We start from the raw sequence: 20952 nt of genomic DNA, 5'->3' as shown, positions 1-20952 counted from the left end.
TAATGTTTTCAGTATAAATATGGTTACTTATTTTAAAAATATACTAACACATTTTCATTTGTTTAATATCCTTACAGTCGTGTTGCTTCAGAACTAGTTGAAATTACTTCCATTTTCAATCTTCAATACAGTAAATTGATTCATATCTAATGCTGAGCTAGGAATTTTAATTATGATTCCTTGAACCAAATATAGTGGTCTGCCTTATACAAAAGTGTAAGAATTAATGAATTGGTTTATATGTCACATTGAAGCAGGAGCAAACAACCTTGCTATGGCTTGGCATAAGATGTGAACTGACTCTTGTAGAAACCCATAAAATAATACTGAAAAACAACTGAAGTGTTAACATTACATATTTGGCAGTACAAAACCTTAAATATTTAGAATATTCTTGCTATAGGAAACAGCAGGAAGTCAACATGAATCTTGCTTCTTATAATACTGATCAGCTAATGTGCAGAAACTTTTAAAGTTTTTTTTTTTGTCATTTAAAAAAAAAAAAAACCAACAGACAAAATCCTATGCAGTTCTTATTGAAATGTCTGTTGTTATTCTGAGGTACTATACCCAACACTTAAATCAAAGCATTGATTATCTTTTCCCATTTTTTAGGTTGCAATAGGAGTTTCCTTAATGTTCAGGAAAGGTTCCAAACAAGGAGACCTCAAGCCCAATTGGATTTCCATTGTTATAATACGTGGCTTCCTTACATGTTTGCAGATGCTGCCTATGTAACTGAGCTTGCTGTAGTATAGTCTTAATTACCTAAAAAGGGTTAACTAAAACAACAGCCAAAAAAAAAAAAAAAAACACGTTCCCCAATTATTATTATTTCAAACATTGCCAACAATACCATCATTTAAATATATGCATACACTGGCTAAAATAGAAGAGACCATGCTTTAAATACAAACCAGTAGCCAAACATCCATGTGTCATCTCTGATTTCTGAAGTGTGCTTTGAAGTACATATGAAAAGAGCATATACTTCATATAAAATCTCTGTATAAAGCCTATTCTCTGGCTCCATTAATTACCACTCAAGTTACCGTGCTCTTAAGCTAAAATATAAAATATAAAAACCAATAGATGTGAATTAAATTGGGAAGAAAGTCAACCTAATCTGTGTTTATGAGGTCCAAGAGCAAAATCAGGTGCAGAATGGTTCCTCAGTGAGTTCTGTGCACCATTGCTATTCTTGTTCCCCAGACAATAGTTTCCCCAAATTGTTCCATCAAGGCCTCAGCCAATAATAGCTCTGGCCCTAATGGGGCTCTAGGTTGAGTCAGCCTTCTATCCTTCCAAGGTCAGCAAAATGAGGATCCAAATTGTTGGGGGCAATATGCTGACACTGTAAACAGCTCAGAGAGCGCTGCAAAATACTAGTATAACACTTAAAATGCTACTGTATTGCTACCGTCCAAGGTAGACTTTAAACATGATAAAATGCAATGCATAGTCCTTGCACAGTACAGAATATTTAAGACTTTCTGCTAAAATGGCAACATGAGAAGCCGAGTGTTGTAATAGCTCCTCTGAGCCTTGCAATAACTCTGCCAAGTTGTTATTTTCATGTCAGAGAAAAGAATTAAGGACATTTCAGAACATTCAAAAGATTGATTCTTGAAAACAATTGTATTTTACTCAAATACATGAAACAAACTCTGGGAATATTTGTGCTTTGATTTAGATCTGTGGACATCTTCATTGTTCCTCCCAGGAAATTCTGATTTATTTATATATTTACTTTTTAAAAAATATTATTGTGGTGTCCAAAACTATTTCAGCATGAAATACTGATCTACAATCACCTATTATAATAATAGAGTAATGGGCTGTTTACACCCATTGTTAATCAAGTGCTAAACCCAGGACACTGTTCTGAAATGCTTTCTCTCTCCAAAGAAAGCAGTTAACATCAGTATTATTATCCAATAATACAGCAACCCTGGAAATGGCACTGGATAAATTAAGTGAGGGTCTGAGAGGGAACTAATATAATAGGATGAGAATATATAGTCCACAGTTGTTAGGTAAACAGATTGGGAAAACAAATGGTGATATTTTGAACGGAGAACGATGACATTTTTCATCATGTCTTCTGACTACTAGTTGGTGCTCAAGGATGTGCTCTGCTAGTCTTCCGATTTTTTGTCCTACGTAGTGGCTGTTTCAGTCCTTAACTGTATGTTCTACATGACTCCTGTTTTTTCTTCTCGGGCTGCTAGGATGTTTTGGAAGGCTTTAGTTGGTTTGTGTGCACATTGATGTCATGTGGATCTAATCTGTTGCCGGTTTCTGAAATGTTTTTGATGTATGGCAGTGTTACCCTGTTTACAGTTTGTACTGGTTGTGCTATATTGGGTTGACTGGTCAGGCACTTTTTGATGAAGTTGTGTGGATATCTACTTTGTTGGAAGATGTTACATAGATGAACTGTTTCTGTTTTCTGAAGGAAAACGTTCAGGGCAGCTGCACTGTGTTTGTGCTCATGAAAATGTAGGTAATGCTCGACTTACAGCCACAATTGAGTTTGTTGAGTCCTCTATTGCTTAGCAAAATAGTTATTATCTTGCAGCAATTGTATGGGAAATGAGATCAGGCATAGAAAGTTAATGCGTTGCTGTTTTATATAGGCAATAATTTTGAGTAGAGTATATTGTTCAAATTGCTAGGGTAAGGTAACAATTGTTTGTTAGAATTGAAGTTCTAAAAATAATTACAAAGATGATTCTTCAGGGTTTTATCACACTTTCTGAAGGCAAGAAGTGGAAATATATCTTTTGTTAATCGTTTTATCGCTATTGTGAAGTTTTCAAAAGTGTATGGAGGGAAATAATGGGTATAAAATCTCATTCTTATCATACAGGAAAAAACCAGCATATTTCTATTTCTTCATTTAACATTAAGATTAAAATTTAGATTGGTTTGGGTTTTTTATTAATTACAAATAGTTTTCCATTCTTTTTCAGGTTATTTTCTGAAATCCTTTTTCCTTTTTCAGCTTAATGTTGCCCTAATTTGTCATAATTTCTTAAAATAGGTTTCAGTCCTGTTTTCTTGAACATCATTCTAAGTGAACTTCTTTTTCCTGTTCCTGCTTTGAATTTATCAAATCAGTTCATCTATCACCTTTGCTATCTTTCTTTTTAGAGACTACCTTATGATTGTCTATGTTTTTCTGTGTAGATTTCCTTGATAGTTGTCGGGCTAGCACTCTGTTGGCTGAATTAGATGATGATGAAGATCTACCAGAGCCAGATGAGGAGGATGATGAAAATGAAGATGACAATCAGGAAGATCAGGAATATGAAGAAGTAATGGTACAGTGTATATGTTTTAACAGTTCTATTCTCTCTCCATTTATTCCAGGTCTTGAATTTAAGAGAGATTTATAATTGTAGCAAAATTTGAGCAGCTTATACAAACCTAATACTGTACATGTTTGCTTTTTTTTTTTAGCGTGTTAATGAATCGCAAAGTACAAGTGATTTATTTGTTGAAATTGGGCTTAAATCTAACTGATAAAAGTTTTTTCCATTTTCCCCATAGTTTTTGTGTTTATGTATGCTTTAAATCAAACGGATATTTTCAATTAGTCCTACATATTTTCAGTTATTTCCATATCATAATGTTTTGAACAGGAAGAAGAAGAGTATGAAACAAAAGGAGGACGTAGAAGAACATGGGATGATGACTATGTGTTAAAGCGCCAATTTTCTGCTCTAGTACCTACCTTTGATCCAAGACCTGGCCGTACTAATGTGCAGCAAACAACTGATTTAGAAATTCCTCCCCCAGGTACACATGAGACCAGTTTTAAAAATGTGGGAAATTCACATTGTGTGAATAAAGCATCAGAGGAGGAAAACATCTGGTTTGCGGGAGGGGGGAGGAGGATTGCTGAGCCACAACAATGGAATTGTTTGGTTTGGGTTTAGTGGAATGTTTGAACCAACTTCTATGGTTTATGTCACAACATTATTAGACATGTAATTACTAGGTTAGTTCAGATATTAGAAAATACATTAAGCTGATAGATATAGATATAAATATAAAATATTATATATAAAATCTTTGTCCCTGAAGCCAATGATTGGATTGGGAGAGAAAAAACAGTGTTATACCAACAAATCTCCCATGCTACCTTCCTGTTGGGATAAAACTGTAGGCGTACACACCTTTTTCAGTGGAAGGAATTGAAAACCACAGATATTGAGTAGAGGCTAATTGTGGGACTTAAAGGAATAGAATTTGAAGGAATGGGATAAATACTTTTACTATTTAAAAAATTTACTTGTACTTTAATGAATTTATAGGTTCTTCTCTTTTTTCCATTTTAAAAGTAATTATTTAAGACAGTGTCTATACTGCTTATCCCATCTTGTATTTGTTAGCATTGTTGAATTAATTGTCCAAGCAAAGTTATCTCTTCACAGAAAAAACAGGCTGCCGTGTTTCTGAATAATTTATGCTGGTTTATGGCAGCAATAAATATTTGATTTTGATTTGATATGATTTTTGAGCAGCAGACAATTTTGTGCAAAAGTTAATTTTAGTTTTGAAAAATATTCTCCAAAGGGTAATTTCCTTGAACAGTTAGAAAATTAAAATATACTACAGAAGTAACTCTAGTTTAAAAAAGCAGCAGAACTGCATAAGAGTGGCTCTTTATTGTTGTTTTTTTTTTACTGTTCCTCCTGTTTTTTGACAATTTATTTGAAAATGGTGTAAATCTTGAAATTTGCAAGATTTTAAAAACGCTGGGTAACTGAGAAGTAAAGATGATTTTTTTAAAAAAGTTTAAGTTTATTTATATACACTATAGTTGACAATAAAGTTATGCAAGATGCAATATAACAAAAATATGTGATAGATTGTAAGCAATGCAGAAAGACACTAAGTAAAACTTTGTACTGCTACTCCCTAGATCCCACAAAAACACTGTACCTGAGGCAAACGGAACTAGAAGGAAATACTGAACTCTTCAAATAATCTTGTGATACTCCTTGAGCATTTTTCTTCACTAAGTTGGAGATTTTTTTACAGACACTATGTTTCTATATCTACACACCATGCAAATTGCTAATGGCATTTTAAGAAGATTGTAGTGTGTAACTATAATGGCCCCAGTGTGCCTTTACCAATCTTTAGAACTTACTGCTCATGTTTACTGTTGTCCCTCTCCCAGTATTTGCTTTCTGAAAGGCCTCTACAATTGTAAGGCTGTGAGTTCATTCCTTAAATTCAGCCCCATTGCCTTTATTGCACATTTAACTTCGTTGTACACAAAGATTGCAGCAATTCAAATTTACTTGAGTTTTCAGGTGCCTCAGAAAATAGTAAATTATTACTAATTTTTCATCAATTCATTGGTTACAGGAACACCTCATTCGGAACTCCTAGAAGAAGTTGAATGTATGCCATCACCACGTTTAGCACTTATCTTGAAAGTTACAGGACTCGGTACAACTCGTGAAGTTGAATTACCCTTAACAAATTTCCGGTCAACTATATTTTACTATGTACAGAAATTGCTACAGCTTTCCTGCAATGGCAATGTGAAATCAGATAAACTTAGACGAATATGGGAACCAACATATACGTAAGAATTCAAGAATATGTTCATAATTGTAAAATAATCTAAAATTGTAAATTTATATCTGCTTCTCTGATAGTAAACTACAACAAACACATATATTTCTGAATAAATATATGTAGGAATATTCTATTAAACAATTGTTAATACATGTCAGAAACAATGTCTTGAAATATTTCAATATTAAGAATACTGTGTCAGTCTTTGGGGCCATTATTTCTTTACTGTTTTCATAGCTTTTATCTTTACTGTGATAAATAGATGTGGATTGAAGAATTACATAAAATATTTTTAACTGCATGAAAACTAACCCAATCTTTTTAAATTGTTTTTATTTTTTTATAATTTAAAGATAAGTTTCAAGAGCAATTCATTTGTGGAATGAAGAATTATATTGGTTGCTCTGACATTCTGTGCTGGATAAAATTTTCAGAAATAGAAATGTTTCAAAACAATTCAAATTTGACCCATTTCGTATTTGAGTACAGTTGTTTTGAGTACAGAACTCTTCATTTTGAATGCGAAAGAGCTCTTTTGAGCCTGTGATGCCCTTTCTTGATTTTTGGGGTAGTATCTTAAGTTCAAAACAACCTGCTTTGCTTTTGAAACAGCTGCTATGCAATCAGGTGCTTCAAATTCTTGGTTAAATTTGTGATAGCCTGAATTTGAAACATTTTGAAAACTCGTCGTCTGAAGATTATTTAACATTATATTATTATGAAAAAGGAAATGAAAGAAATGCACTTCTCTCTTCACTTTTTCTACAGTGTGTATAAATTTATATGCATATATGGTGCTCTCCTCTGCTTTTTTTCTAAACTAAAAGTTTCCAAACATAACTTCATAAAAATTGTTTTATTTCTTTGATCATTCTAATAGTCCTTTTCTATCACACTTAATGATGCTTCAGTATCCATGATTACGTACAATGACAAGCAGTTTAGAATTATTCACATATTTTGAATTATATCATTCATAGTTTCTAGCCATACTGTCCAGGGTTTATCTTGAAGTCCAAAATATCTGGAGAGCTTCAGTCCTGTTGTACAGTTTATAATTTAGAAATAAGTTCTTTGGCAAAGAAAAACTATCAAAACTATATAAATAACTCTGATCTTTTCTATGTTTAGAATTGTATACAAAGAAATGAAGGATTCTGATAAAGAAAAAGACAGTGGGAAAATGGTGAGAACAATCTTAACCTTTAGATGTTTGCAGTTTTTGCACCTAAACAGCTTGAAAGCTATGCTAAATTAATTTTTTTACATAAATTGTGAGATTATTTCATAAATGCATGTTCCTAGTGAAGCATAAATTTAAATCTTTCAAGCTTACAATCAGGAAAGACCAACATTAGGTGATTCCTGTTGTAGGGTTGCTGGTCAATAGAGCATGTGGAGCAGTACCTTGGCACTGATGACTTACCAAAGAATGATTTGATAACCTACCTGCAGAAGAATGCGGATTCAGCCTTTCTGCGTCACTGGAAATTAACTGGCACTAATAAAAGCATTAGGAAAAACAGAAATTGTTCCCAACTCATAGCTGCTTACAAGGTATATATCTGCATCTAAAAGTATTAATTTGGAAATGTATGGTTTTGGTCTTGTGAGATAGATTTGATATAAAGACTAACATTGTTTCTTGATTAAGTGTCATTATGTGCTGTTGTCACAGTTAGCTTTTACAAGCTGCAGTTTTTTTGTATACTTCTGAATTGGTGCAGTAATGATATCCTTAACATAATGCCTAACAATAGTCTAAGCTCCAGCTTGAATTACCCATCTTTTTTCTTTTAAAAACTTTTTATTTATTTTTATTTATCAAATTTAGAAACTGCCCATCTTCTTTACAGAGGAACTATGGATGGAGTTCAGATAAAATACTGCCTTACCTCTGGGAGGGAAAATGTTTCCCAAAAAAGGGGGGAGGGGGCAACGGCAGAGAAAACTCCCTTCCTGGATCCCAGCATTTGAAATTCTATAACTGATAGGGTCCATAAACACCTTCCCCGCTTGATTAAGTAGCATGGGCTGTTGTAACGGGTCAAGTTCTATTATAAACTCAATTTGTATTTATTTTCCTTCTGGTAATTCATGCAGGATTTTTGTGAGCATGGATCAAAATCTAATTTGAATCAGGGAGCTATTTCCACACTTCAAAATTCAGACATTCTTAGTTCAATTAAAGAACAGCCTCAAGCCAAAGCTGGTAATGGACAGAATTCCTGTGGAGTAGAGGATGTTCTGCAGTTACTCCGTATTCTCTACATTGTTGCAAGTGACCCTTTTTCTCCTCGAACTTTACAAGAAGGTGAGTTGGAAATGTCTGCTAAAGATTTCTCTCCTAAAATTCTTTATTAAGAAAACGTGAAATAAAAAATTCTGTTATTATTTCAGAAGGAGATGAACAGCTCCAGTTTAATTTTCCACCAGATGAATTCACTAGCAAAAAAATTACCACAAAAATTCTTCAACAGATTGAGGTGATGTATTATTGAAAAATTATTTTAAGATTTTCAGTTGTATAATCTTTTAGATGGTTTGGAAATTTAAAATATGATTTTGTTGAAAAATTAATTCTATGAATATGCCCTTTATATATGATCTATTCATTTCACAAATCAAAATGTAAAGAGAGGCTATCTATCTGGGGGCCAAGGAGATATCCAACATCAAATAAAACTAATGTAACCAGTTACACAATTCAGTCGACATACTCTCACACTTGAGTGGTAAGCTTATTTGGATGGAAATTACTGAGATATCTATTATAAAAGTTTAGAAGATTAAATTTGCATTTAAATAGTAAACTTTCTTTTTTTTTGACATTAAATTAGTGGAAGAACCTATCTGAGACAGTAGCGAGTAAGTGCTATTACTCTGAAATTTGGTAGAAGGGGATCTTCTAGTTCACGGGCGTCAAACTCATCGTGTCATGTGACATATCATGACTTTTTTGCCTTCGTGGAGCGGGTGGGTGTGGCTGTTCTAATTGGACCAACCCTGTTCTAGTTCAAAGCAATCAGAAATTTTTGATCTCAGATACCATTTCTCAGACCACCAGGAAATCTCTGTTGCCTGTATGTCATTGTGGTGGGATTGTGATCAAGGTAAAGAGAAATAGACTGCACAGATAGAGAGGTGGGATGATTGTTTCAGCGTGTTAGAAGAAACCTGCAAAATCCAGAACTCTCCAGGCTACATTCCCAAATGTTGCTGATCTATCCAAGAATTGTAACTAAGCCCAGTTTTAGATTTTGTTAAACAACCCCATCTCCTAAACCAGAGAAGTGAAAAATACTTAACATGCCTCTGCTCCAGATTTCTGTTTGCCAAGAATTTCGTTTTCTTGGAGGTTGCCATGCTTGAAGATAAGATTGCTATGTAAGAAAATTAATTTTTATAAAACTTTTCTGTTAATTTATGAGAGCTCTACTAACATTGTGTTTGAAGCTGAGTGTGGAAAGGACAAGCCAGACATTTACAAATAGCTTTATATCTCTGCATTTTACCTGTCTGACTTACCTGTTTTCACATCTTAATTATTAAATCGCAGGAACCATTAGCATTAGCAAGTGGAGCTTTACCAGACTGGTGTGAACAGATAACTAGCAAGTGTCCTTTCTTAATCCCATTTGAAACTAGACAACTATATTTCACATGCACAGCATTTGGAGCATCAAGGTGAGAACTTTGCTCAAAATTATTTAATTTCTTAGTTATTCATTCTAGTGTATAACAGGTTTTTTTTAACATGAACATCATAAGCATTGGTTTGTTATGTTAGGGGCGAACAATCTTAACGTTCATAATATCAAGAATCTTCAATATTTTACAGAAAGTGATGAAAGAGATGCTTATCATTTTAAACTAAACGAATGCATTTATTTTTCTTACCAGAGCAATTGTGTGGCTACAGAATCGACGTGAGGCAACTGTTGAGCGAACACGAACTACAAGTACTGTACGAAGAGATGATCCAGGAGAATTCAGAGTTGGGCGCCTTAAACATGAAAGAGTCAAAGTTCCACGTGGTGAATCCTTGATGGAATGGGCAGAAAATGTTATGCAGATTCATGCAGATAGAAAGTCAGTTTTGGAGGTAAAATATATCCTTCCTCTCAAAAAGCAGTAAAATAAAAATTAACAAGACAATCAATCTGTGTATCCACAGGTCTCCCTTTCTGGAGTAAAGGGAAAAGAAGTTTTACTTTTCAGCCTCCTATATACTCTATGCATATTGCATAGAAAACAAAAGTTAAATTGTTGGGGGAAATATGCTGACTCTGTAAACCGCTTAGAGAGGGCTGAAAAGTGGTATATAAGTCGAAGTCCTGTTGCTGTTCAGTCTTCCATTTTCATTCACTGAACGTCTCTATTGATTCTCTGTCTCTTCTGTAAGTGAAACAAAGGTTATCTATAGAAGGGCAAATCTGAATGCATCCCCACACTGTTCTTTCATCTTCACTGCTGTGTGTTGTAAGATAGGTAACATTTCCCTTGGAGCTACTTAGAGCTCTTGTTTTATTGATTTTCAGGTGGAGTTTTTAGGGGAGGAAGGAACAGGATTAGGGCCTACGTTGGAGTTTTATGCATTGGTAGCAGCAGAATTCCAGAGAACAGAATTGGGAGCGTGGCTCTGTGATGATGATTTTCCAGATGATGAATCACGACAGGTATATTTTCTTTTCAGAATAAATACAAATAAAAGATGTGGTACTATGTAACTTCAGTAACATTTTTCTCCTTTGCCTTTTTTTTTTATAAAAAGGTTGATATCGGCGGTGGATTGAAACCTCCAGGATACTATGTACAGCGATCTTGTGGGCTCTTCACAGCACCTTTCCCACAGGATAGTGATGAACTTGAAAGAATCACTAAACTGTTTCATTTTCTTGGGATTTTCTTAGCTAAATGTATCCAGGACAATAGACTTGTAGACCTGCCAATTTCTAAGCCTTTTTTTAAACTCATGTGCATGGGTGATATTAAAAGCAATATGAGTAAACTGATTTATGAATCACGGGGTGACAGAGACTTGCACTGCACTGAAAGTCAATCAGAAGCCTCTACAGAGGAGGGACATGATTCCCTGTCAGTAGGAAGTTTTGAAGAGGATTCTAAATCTGAATTTATTCTTGACCCACCAAAACCTAAGCCTCCAGCATGGTTTAATGGAATCCTAACATGGGAAGATTTTGAACTGGTAAACCCTCACAGAGCAAGATTTCTAAAGGAAATTAAGGATCTTGCAATTAAGAGACGTCAAATATTAAGCAACAAAGGCCTTTCAGAAGATGAAAAAAATACTAAACTTCAAGAACTTATGATGAAGAATCCATCAGGTTCTGGACCTCCACTTAGCATAGAAGATTTAGGGTAAGGAGATTTTTCTTCTCAACTTGTTTTTTTAAATGTTGGTTAAAAAAATTGGCATATCTACTTTAAAAATTGTGTAAGCTACATGTTTTCTAAACAAAATCACATAAATATAATTGATATTATTTGCAGCATTACCTTACAATTTGATTATATTGAGGTATTTTGTAGATTTTTTTATTTAAACAAACTTTTCTGTTCATGTATATATTATTTTTCATTTGATATTAACATTTGACAATATAATGAAGTTATTATGAATAGATCATGCTAGATAAATTTTGCATAACTAGAAAAAGTTGATAGATTTTCCTTTCCTCTAGTCTTGGTATTATTCAATCAAAGTAACATGAGGTTCAGGATAAACAAAAAGTGCAAATTTCTTCAACTCAATTAGTTGATTAAAACCAACTGCCAAAAGACATGGATTTTTTAGAGAGTTCTCTACTTTAAAATCTTATAAAGAACTGTTAGTCATAATGAGCAGGTGTATTTTCCAGTTCAAAACTTCTGGGTCCCTATATTGATCTCAGAAGAAATAATGAGAGACAATGAATTTTTCAGTCTTCCTTGGAATTTCTTGAAGATACTGGCTGAGAATCAGAATATTGGATCGGATAGATTTTTAGTCTCTTTCATCAGAGATAAACTTTTACTCTTACAATTGGACATAAGAATGAATGTGATATTATTTGTGAATCCATATTGCTGTGACTCTTATCATGGAAATACTGTGATGCTTCCTGATCTATACAAAAATAAGTTATAATATACTAATGTTTTTGTTTTATAGACTTAATTTCCAGTTTTGCCCTTCATCCAGAGTTTATGGCTTTACAGCAGTGGATCTCAAGCCTGGTGGAGAAGATGAGGTAGTAAATAATTCTAATATGGGAATTTAGTAGTGTGCAAAAATTTTTTGAATTAATTATGTATTAAATTAAATGAACCCATTTCAAGTGTAAAATAGCCCTTTTTGAATACAAGTGGTTTCTAGCATGAAACAAGCCACTTAAACAGAAACTTGGTATCAGAAGAGGATATTTCATAGCAAAGACCTGTTTGAAACTTGAGACACTTCCACCATGTTTAGAGTATCCCATCTGAGAGTATTCTGGAAAGATGAGCATAATAATATCCAAATACGTGACTGAAGATTCTATACAATGCTGAACCTGCAACATTGTTCAATTTACTTTGGGCTAGATGTCAGTTATACAAAGTCCATTGTCCATATTATAATATATCTTTATAATATGCAATTCTTTGGAACTTGTGAAATCTGAGGGAGTAGAAGGGGTTTTAATGCTGGGGTGTTAATGTGTAGAACAGCATTATCTGTAATCTTGATCCAAACTCTTCCTGTCTCGTTTTAGCGGCAAATAGGGTGTAAGCACTAGACAGAGGAAAAAATTTCCTATGAGGAAATTTAGGGTTTTCCTTTTGAGGAAAAACTTAATGCTGTAACGTTGAAGCCTTGGGAGATTCAAGAGGAAAAAGTATCTGGAACCTTTTCCAGGATGATTTAGGCCTGATCATGAGATACAGGTGGCCTCCTTCAGGTCTTGGGGCACAGTGGATGAGATTCCTCTGATTATATTTTCTGATGTGTTGTTTGGATTGCAAGGAGAAATTACTATGTAATTATGTTGTAGTTATTTTGAAACATATTGGTTTAATTTATTATACTCATTTATGTTCTCTGTTTCATGAGGTGCCCAGAGTTGGGCAATATCAACATTGATAAATAAATTAAAATCAATAAATCCGCTATCTCTTCCTATTATCTAGAGCAGAGGTGTCAAAATCACGGTGTCACGGCGATGTCACGTGACATCAGGACTTTTTTCCCCTTCACTAAATGGGGTGAGGGTGGCACATGACCCGTCTGGCCCATGGGCCAGGAGTTTGACAGCCCTGATCTAGAGAGTCAACACTTTGAGCATCCCCCAGCCCCGAAGGTATATGGGATATAGATGAAATAACAGGCCTTCTCTATAGTATCTCTTACTCTGTGGAAATCTCTCCCTGTGTAGTTCAAATTCTTTTGTATTTTTGAAAGCTAGTTTAAAACAAGACAATTTCATGTCTTTGCCCTGTGTTCGGGGAGGCACCACTATAGCACAATATAGGAAGTGGTTGGCTATATAATATGACATTTAAATTTTTTGAAGTTTTCAGGGCCTTGAAATTAGAATTTTATTAAATATATTTTAAAAATCTGTACTTGGAACAGCTATTTATAAAAACTACAAATATTTCACAAACATTGGCATGTTTCTTTAAAAATCTTCTGTAATGTAACAAGTTCCTTTTGTCCATTGACAATCTCTTTATAGTTGGTAACTATGGATAATGCAGAAGAATATGTGGATTTGATGTTTGACTTCTGCATGCACACTGGCATACAGAAACAAATGGATGCCTTCAGAGGTATGTAATTGTTTATTACAAATAAGAACATAAATCTCTTATTTAAAAGAGAGATGGGGATCTTGGAATTTCTAAATAAACTAGTGAGAGGATTTTCTTTTCAGTTAAAATTAGTGGGTACCAGATGACTTTGGACTCATGTAATTGTAGAATGACCAATGACTAAGGATATTTGGAGTCTTCAACATATGGAGAGTCAAATCCTAAGCTAAGTTAACTGTAATGAAATGATAATATTTATTTTTGTAGCTTCTGTGCCATTCATCTCAGATAAGCTCTCATAAGGAAGCTTATCTTAGTGTACTATGAAAAACAACTTTTAAAAACATTCCTAGGTCTTCTAAAGTTTTGCTGAATTGATTTCTATACTGGTTTTTAAAAGAGAGAGAGAGAGAGAATTTCAGTTGATTTGCCAACATACTTGTACAAGCAGAGTATTACAATAAAAAAAAAAACAAGACTATGTTTTCTGATATACATCTTCAAGCATGCTCACTCTTGCCTTGGTTTTTTTTCCCCCTATAAAGATGGCTTCAACCGAGTCTTTCCAATGGAAAAGCTAAGTTCCTTTAGCCATGAGGAAGTTCAAATGATTCTTTGTGGTAATCAGTCACCATCCTGGGCAGCTGAAGATATAATCAACTACACAGAACCTAAACTTGGCTACACTCGAGACAGGTACTTTTACTTCATCAAATAATAGCGTATTTCTATTGATTTTAAGATTTGGTCATAAAGGATAATGGTTTGGAGGAAGAAAAGAAGAAAGGAATCAATCCAGAACCATTACAACTGTGAAATTTTACTTGTTAACACTTTCATATTTTTACCTTACAAGGAATTTCCCATCACAGACCATCTAAATTTTCATAAGTAGTAGATTTATAGAAATTATATGTAAACTATATTTTAAGCAGTGCATGTTATCTCATGTGATTGAAGGTTTTTTTACAATTTCATTGTAAGCTTGCCTTCTATAAACAGAGCCCTAAGAAGCTTTTCTTTACCTAATGCATCCTATTTATCAAAGGTTTAATCTCTGACTTTTAATTTGATTTGGTATGTGAAATGATCTTGGAGAATTTTAAGAATATACAGATTTCGTCCCAAATACTTTCAAATCCCAAAAGTAATTGAAGAAATTAGGTACATTATGTAAAATTATTACTAATTACTGCTTAATTACCGATAAAGGAGAATATTTGTAGCTCAGGATTGAAATGAGGGTCCTTGATGCTCTCTGAGCTTGGTTGTTTTCATGCAACCGTTACCCAAGCTAGGTAATATCATCAGTGCTAGTAAGGAATGGGGTTTACTGTTAGTTTGTTTGGCAGTTCCTTGATTGGGGTATTGTAAACAGTAAACAGCCCAAGCAAACTACTGCCAAGACCACTCCCACCAATGCTGACAGGGCAAGCCAGTAGAATATAAATTGAAAGCAAGCCCCTATTCCTTACTAGCACTGATAATGTTACCTAGTTAGGATAATGAAACTTCTGCAAAAAAACCCCTATGTTCAGAGAGCACCAACGACCTCTCACTGCTTTAATTCTTGATTGGGAGCTAAAACAAATGACCCCCAAAATAGAAAACCAGCTAGGTAAAGAAATGAGTTGAAAATAATACTGACACAGTACAAATATTTTTAGGTAGGAAGAAAAAAAAAGTGTACCCTAAAATGGGGAATATAGCAGTAAAAGAAATGTTGTGAATCCTATAATCCATAATGTTATAGTATTATGATCTGTAGATATATGATCTGTAGTAAATTCAGAGCTTTGTTAATAAATTAATGCTGGTTAAACAGCATCCAAAACAGTGTATTTGTCTTGTTCAAATTAAACCTTAAATACTGTGTCTAGTTCTAGATACAAAACCATAAGAGAGATTCAGACAAACTGTAACAGGTGCAAGGAACAGTACCAAGGATTATTCAGAGGCTGGAAATTGAGTCTTAGGAAAGACTGAGGAAAGTAGGTATATTTAGCTTTGAGAAAAGATAAGCGAGCTATAGTAACACCCTTTTAAGTACCTAAAACGGTATGAATTCTTCGCATTCCAGACTGCAAGATACAGAAACAATGGCCTTAGGTTTTTAGAAAGGCAGATTCTGACAAAATATTAGGAAAAATACATCCCAGTGATAAAGAGAGATAGATGTGAAACTGCTCACAGAAGTTGACCTCCCCTTGTAGGATATCTTTGGATTTGACAATCCAAATTTTTTTATTTATTTATTTATATGCCGCCCTTTTCCGGAGACTCAGGGCGGCTTACAATGCGTTAAGCAATAGCCTTCATACTTTTGTATATTTATACAAAGTCAGCTTATTGCCCCCACAAACTGGGTCCTCATTTAACCTACCTTAGAAAGGATGGAAGGCTGAGTCAACCTTGAGCCTGGTAAGATTCGAACCTGCAGAAATTGCAGGCAGCTGTGTTAATAACAGGGTGCATTAAACCACTGTACTACCAAGGCTCCAAATAACCCTCTTCTGCATTGTAGATATCAAAGAAAGTGTTACCAGTGATGCTTCAGCGCAGTTGTCTCTTGCTTTCTAAATTGATTAGAAACCTGACCTCCTGAGTTCCAGGTCTTTCATTGCTAGTGAGAACAATAGCAGGACAGTGGGAGTGATAATAACACTCCAGGAAAAAATGGTGGTGTCCAGGACTCAGGACTCTGAGGTAGTGCAATGTTGGTATATGGTATAGGGACCAGTTAAGGATCCTGTTCATATTCCACTCAACTTGCCATATGACTGAGTTTCTTCCAGAAAAATCTGGTCTTATTGTCAGTCTGGCTTGGAATCCTGCCTGATGTTGATGCTTGGAGATTCCATCCTCTATGCCCTAATGGGAAAGAATTCATGTCAGTTGTAGGCTTGCTCAGAGTCTTTTGGGGTTAGTGACTACAACAAATTTGAATAAATCATCAATAACATCATCTCCGTCCTAATACAAATCCTATATTAGATCTGGTCTTTTCTCTCAAAGCCGTTGGTATATGATCTGTAGTTGTACAACATAGTAATGAGTCTTTTGCTACAGTCAGACCAGTCTCTGCTCTGAATGTGGCTTATTGTAAAGAACCTCTGCACGCTGGGAAGACTGATTAAAGTGGTTTGCCTCAGGCATCATGGATCCAGATGAATTCTGGTATGTGTTTTGGGATTTTCCCAGCAGTGTGGTAGACAGTTGTATAAAGCTAATGGAACACGGAGACAGCCAAAGCATTTGACAGGATTTACCTGATCCTTTCCCCTATTTGCCAATCCCAGGGAGCTCCTTAATTTATCTAGGAAATCAAGTGCCAGAAAAGATGCCTGGAGTGCCAGTGAAGGAAGATCGGAACTTGACTTGAACACTTAAGAGCTCCCATCTGAATTTATGTTATGGCAATAAAGGTGGCACAGCATTCATATTACTCCATTGTTACATTGACAGAGGCTGCATTGCCCTTTTGAGAGGTCTCCCTGTGGGCTGCTGCAAGTTGCCTTGCAATATTTTGCTGCAAGTTGTTGAAATTCGATTATGTCTTGCCTATATAGATGAAATTTGATGAGGTGACTGGTGTAAAGTTTTATTTATTTATTTTGCAATATTATTTCGAATATATTTCAGCTTGTTAGTTCCCCTCAAAATAGATGGGAAGCTATTACTCATGGTTTCTTTCATGCCCACCTGGCTGCTTTAGGAAGCTGTATAGGCATCTCCTTTGGTAGATATGCATCTAACTTTGTGGTTCTTGATCTCTCAGTGGCTTGTGACACAATGTGAAGGCAGTAAATATATTTTTATAGGTCTGTTTACTTTACATTGCCAACATTGTTGGCAATGTTGTAGGTTTTTTTATCATAGGTTGTTTTACATTGGAAATCTTCCAATGTTGTTGAAATCTAATAGTCTGTAAGAACAATTAAATAAAACCTTTCAATTCTAAATACAATACTATCTTCCCAGTGGATAACCGAAGCAGGCTTGCATAATTTAGTTTTCTATGTTAGACTGAGTATTAATACTATGAGATTCTGGAAATTATTGTAGATCAGAGAGACAGTTGGATGTGGTAGTTAAGATATTGCTAGAAATTGGAAGACCTTTCCATAGGCATAAAAACCAACAATGTGGCTTTGGATCAATAATTCATTCTCAGCCCAACATACTTCCAGATGGGGAGGAAACATGGCAACTCCGTTCTTTCAATACCAAGTGTAGTTATTTGGACCACTCGGATCTGGGATATTCCATCTTTGATCTTGGAGGAGTAGCACTTCTCCCTTCAAGGTTGGTGCAAATTTGGGAGACTCCCTGGACTTTCAGCTCCTGCTTGAAAACCAGGTGTCAACTGTTGCCAGCAAGACCTTTGTACCTGATGCACCATTTGCACCCTTACCTAAATCAGACCACCGTTCATGTTCTAGTCTTCTTGTGACTTTACTAAAACAATATGCTCTACATGGTGCTGGACTTAAAGATCAACCAGAAGCTTCAACTGGTCTAGCATTCAGCGGTGCAATCAATGATGGGCATGTTCAAATACTTCTTGGTTAGCCACCACTCATTCTACAACCATTTGAAGTTACAATGGTGCTGAATGAGTGGTACTTACAACCCATCCTTGAAGTCAGGCTGTTAGCTGTCAGCAAGCATGCAATCACATGAGGGCCCTTATTTAATGACCTGTGTTCCTTGCTTAACAAAGGAAACTGGGATTGCTGTTACTAAGTGATGTGGTCATATGACATTGTGCTTTACAACTACATTGCTTAGAGATGAAGATTCCAGTCTTAATTACTGTTATTAACGAAAGGCTACCTGTAATGCCTTTGCTTTGCAAGCTGCACTGGTTGCCAATTTGCTTTCAGTGTAGCTCAAGGAGCTGGTTGTTCCTAAAAACAGTATGTAAGTATCTAATTACTTGAGGGATCATAGCATCTGCCCGACAGTCTTGCAGGGTTGACACACTCCAGTTTCCTTCAATTAAATATCTATGGAGATTCTCAGTCGTCCAGTTCATAGCTGTCCCAAAGGTGCTTTTTCAAGAGGCAACTGGACTTTCTTGTTTTTCTTTGAAGACGTTTCGCTTCTCATCCAAGAAGCTTCTTCAGTTCAGAGTCCAGTTGTCTCTTGAAAAAGCACCTTTGGGACTTCAATTAAATAGTGTCATCTATCAAGACCCCAGAATCATGTATTCTTTGTAGCATCCCCTCACCTCTGGAACAAGGTCCTCCCTCTCCCCAAGTACTGGATGTCCCCCACTATGCTGTTGTTCAGAAGAGTGGTGAAGATTCGGGTTTTCATTCAGGCCTTTATCATGAGAAAGTGATATGTGTGTAACACTTGCTGTCTTTTGTTGATTTTGTTGTAAATACTTTGATTGTTGAGACCCACTCAGTCATTGGAAGTCAGGTGACATACAAGTTTAATATATTATTAAATAAAAAGGAGATACAATTTTAATAATAATATAATTTGGAAGCAGCCTGTACAATACGGGATATGCCACCTTTGTAACACTAGTTATGTGAACTGTATTGGCTCTCAGTGACTTTGGATATAATTTAAGGTGCTGCTTGTCATCTTTAAAATTGGCACGAGGCCAGGTTACTTACAGGATTCAGCTGTGGTTTTTAGGTCCTTGATCCTTCTTTTTAATGGATATGTATAGTGGGTTTTTAAATTTAGTATTTACCTATTAGCTTTGATGATGTGTTTTATTTTAGCCCTGGGTTCCTGAGATTTGTAAGAGTTTTATGTGGCATGTCTTCAGACGAAAGAAAAGCATTCCTCCAATTTACAACTGGTTGTTCAACACTTCCCCCAGGTGGATTGGCTAACCTACATCCTCGTCTCACTGTTGTACGCAAGGTAGGAACAACTTACAACTTGTCTGTACGTTCTGTGTCTAGTTGTATTATTATAAAAGTTGTCTTTGAATTAATTCATTCAAAAATCTGCTTCTGTCTAGCTTGTGCCAGATACCTTTTCATAGTGATTTGGCCATTATGCATGGGAAATAATGATGATGATGATGATGATGATGATGATGATGCCACCATTAAATAAAACTATTAGAATCTAAAGGAAGCTTGTCCAAGTGGATGCCTTCCAAATGTGGGGCTATAATCCCCAAATTTCTGAAATGCTGACTAGGGATCTGATGCTTACCAAGTTGGTAAATGTTTAAACTGAAGTGGAAGTGTACGGTATAGTCTCTGTTCTCTTTTTAAATTACATTATGGATATTTATTCACAGGTTGATGCTACAGATGCAAGTTACCCATCTGTGAATACCTGTGTGCATTATCTTAAATTGCCTGAGTATTCCTCTGAAGAGATTATGCGAGAACGCCTCCTAGCTGCTACCATGGAGAAAGGCTTTCATCTCAACTGAACTGATATTCTGAAATGGGATATCTCAAACTGGTTTTGCATTCATACCTAGTGAAGCCTCCTGTGTTGTTGTGCAGAAAATACAATCTCCATGCTGTACTCAAAGAGACTTGCCTTTTTCCCCTATCCATGAGGCTTTGGAAAAACATGGAATAATTTTGTTAGCTGCTAATGTCAAAACAAATCCCAATGAATTACACAGCCAGCAAGAAAAAGGCAAGAACAGTGTGTGATGCTTCCAAGGGCTTGTGCAACCAGAAGCTGAAGCAAATGTTTGACTGTTCCAAAGAGCAGACCTGCAGATTTCCAGTGTTTACTGATTCAAGATTTATAACAGTGCATTTGTGTAAAGTCTACCGTTTAATACCCTGTACACTACAGTTCCATCATTGATCCTTGTTTTTCCTGGCTTTAAGCTAAATGGTCAGAAACTTGCTTCCTTAACTTAGTCAATGGGCATCTCAAGCTTTCTTTCCTTTCTTTAATGGTGCCTGCACTGTTGGAGTATTCTAGTGTTGGGGTAGGGTATTTGCATATAATCATGCACAACCGTTTATTATTATTTCAAGTGGGAATATATTTTGATTTCTAAATACCCCGCTATAAAGATCCAAATCCTCAAATATGTGTTCATGTGTGTATGTGTGTGTGTGTGCGCGTGTAACTCAACAATAAAGCTTTTAAAAGACACTGGTTACTGGTGCAAGGCACATTTAAAGCAAGTTTTACTTTATGTTGTATTTCCTTTGTATATTAAAAACATTTATTTAACTTGTTGCAGTTTGAAGTTTAAAAAGAAGATTTTCATTGTGTATGCTCAACAATAATCATTAAAATGTTTGCAGCGTACAAAAGTCTTCGGTTAGTATTTTACTAGTTCCCCCAATACATTCAAAACTTAATGGAATAACAGAATAATAAAGTTGGAAGGAACCTTCCACTTCAACCCCCTGCTCAAACCTTATACCATTTCAGACAAATGGTTGTCCAACCTCTTCTTATAAACCTCCAGTGTCAGAGCACCCACAACTTCTGGAGGCAAGTCGTATCACTGATTAATTGTTCTGTCAGTTAATTTCTTCTTAGTTCTAGTTTCTTCCCTTGATTAGTTTCCATCCTTCTTGTTCTGCCTTCAGGTGC

General features: G+C 35.3%; 1 protein-coding gene across 6 annotated transcripts in view; it reads left to right on the top strand.

Moving 5' to 3' along the window:
- Positions 1-20666, top strand: part of HECTD1 (HECT domain E3 ubiquitin protein ligase 1) — a 76651-nt gene extending 55985 nt beyond the window's left edge. For 5 of the 6 annotated variants that reach the window (XM_070940342.1, XM_070940316.1, XM_070940324.1 and 2 more), the window contains 16 exons: positions 3193-3326; positions 3648-3804; positions 5386-5608; positions 6733-6787; positions 6976-7158; positions 7705-7915; positions 8002-8087; positions 9161-9288; positions 9505-9706; positions 10143-10280; positions 10376-10983; positions 11777-11855; positions 13323-13416; positions 13944-14094; positions 19143-19287; positions 19676-20666. In XM_070940342.1, the coding sequence (XP_070796443.1) occupies positions 3193-3326; positions 3648-3804; positions 5386-5608; positions 6733-6787; positions 6976-7158; positions 7705-7915; positions 8002-8087; positions 9161-9288; positions 9505-9706; positions 10143-10280; positions 10376-10983; positions 11777-11855; positions 13323-13416; positions 13944-14094; positions 19143-19287; positions 19676-19813 (2732 nt within the window). In that variant the 3' untranslated portion in view covers positions 19814-20666. The remainder of the gene's footprint in view (positions 1-3192; positions 3327-3647; positions 3805-5385; positions 5609-6732; positions 6788-6975; positions 7159-7704; positions 7916-8001; positions 8088-9160; positions 9289-9504; positions 9707-10142; positions 10281-10375; positions 10984-11776; positions 11856-13322; positions 13417-13943; positions 14095-19142; positions 19288-19675) is intronic. The other variant, XM_070940333.1, reaches the window with a different exon arrangement.
- Positions 20667-20952: the final 286 nt, after the last annotated feature.

This window comes from Pituophis catenifer, unplaced genomic scaffold (genome assembly GCF_029215685.1).
Source record: "Pituophis catenifer annectens isolate HBS135680 unplaced genomic scaffold, rPitCat1.0.hap2 SCAF_1, whole genome shotgun sequence".
NCBI lineage: Eukaryota > Metazoa > Chordata > Lepidosauria > Squamata > Colubridae > Pituophis > Pituophis catenifer.
The sequence above is the reverse complement of the archived record's forward strand: the minus strand, read 5'-3'. Positions and strand labels throughout refer to the sequence as shown.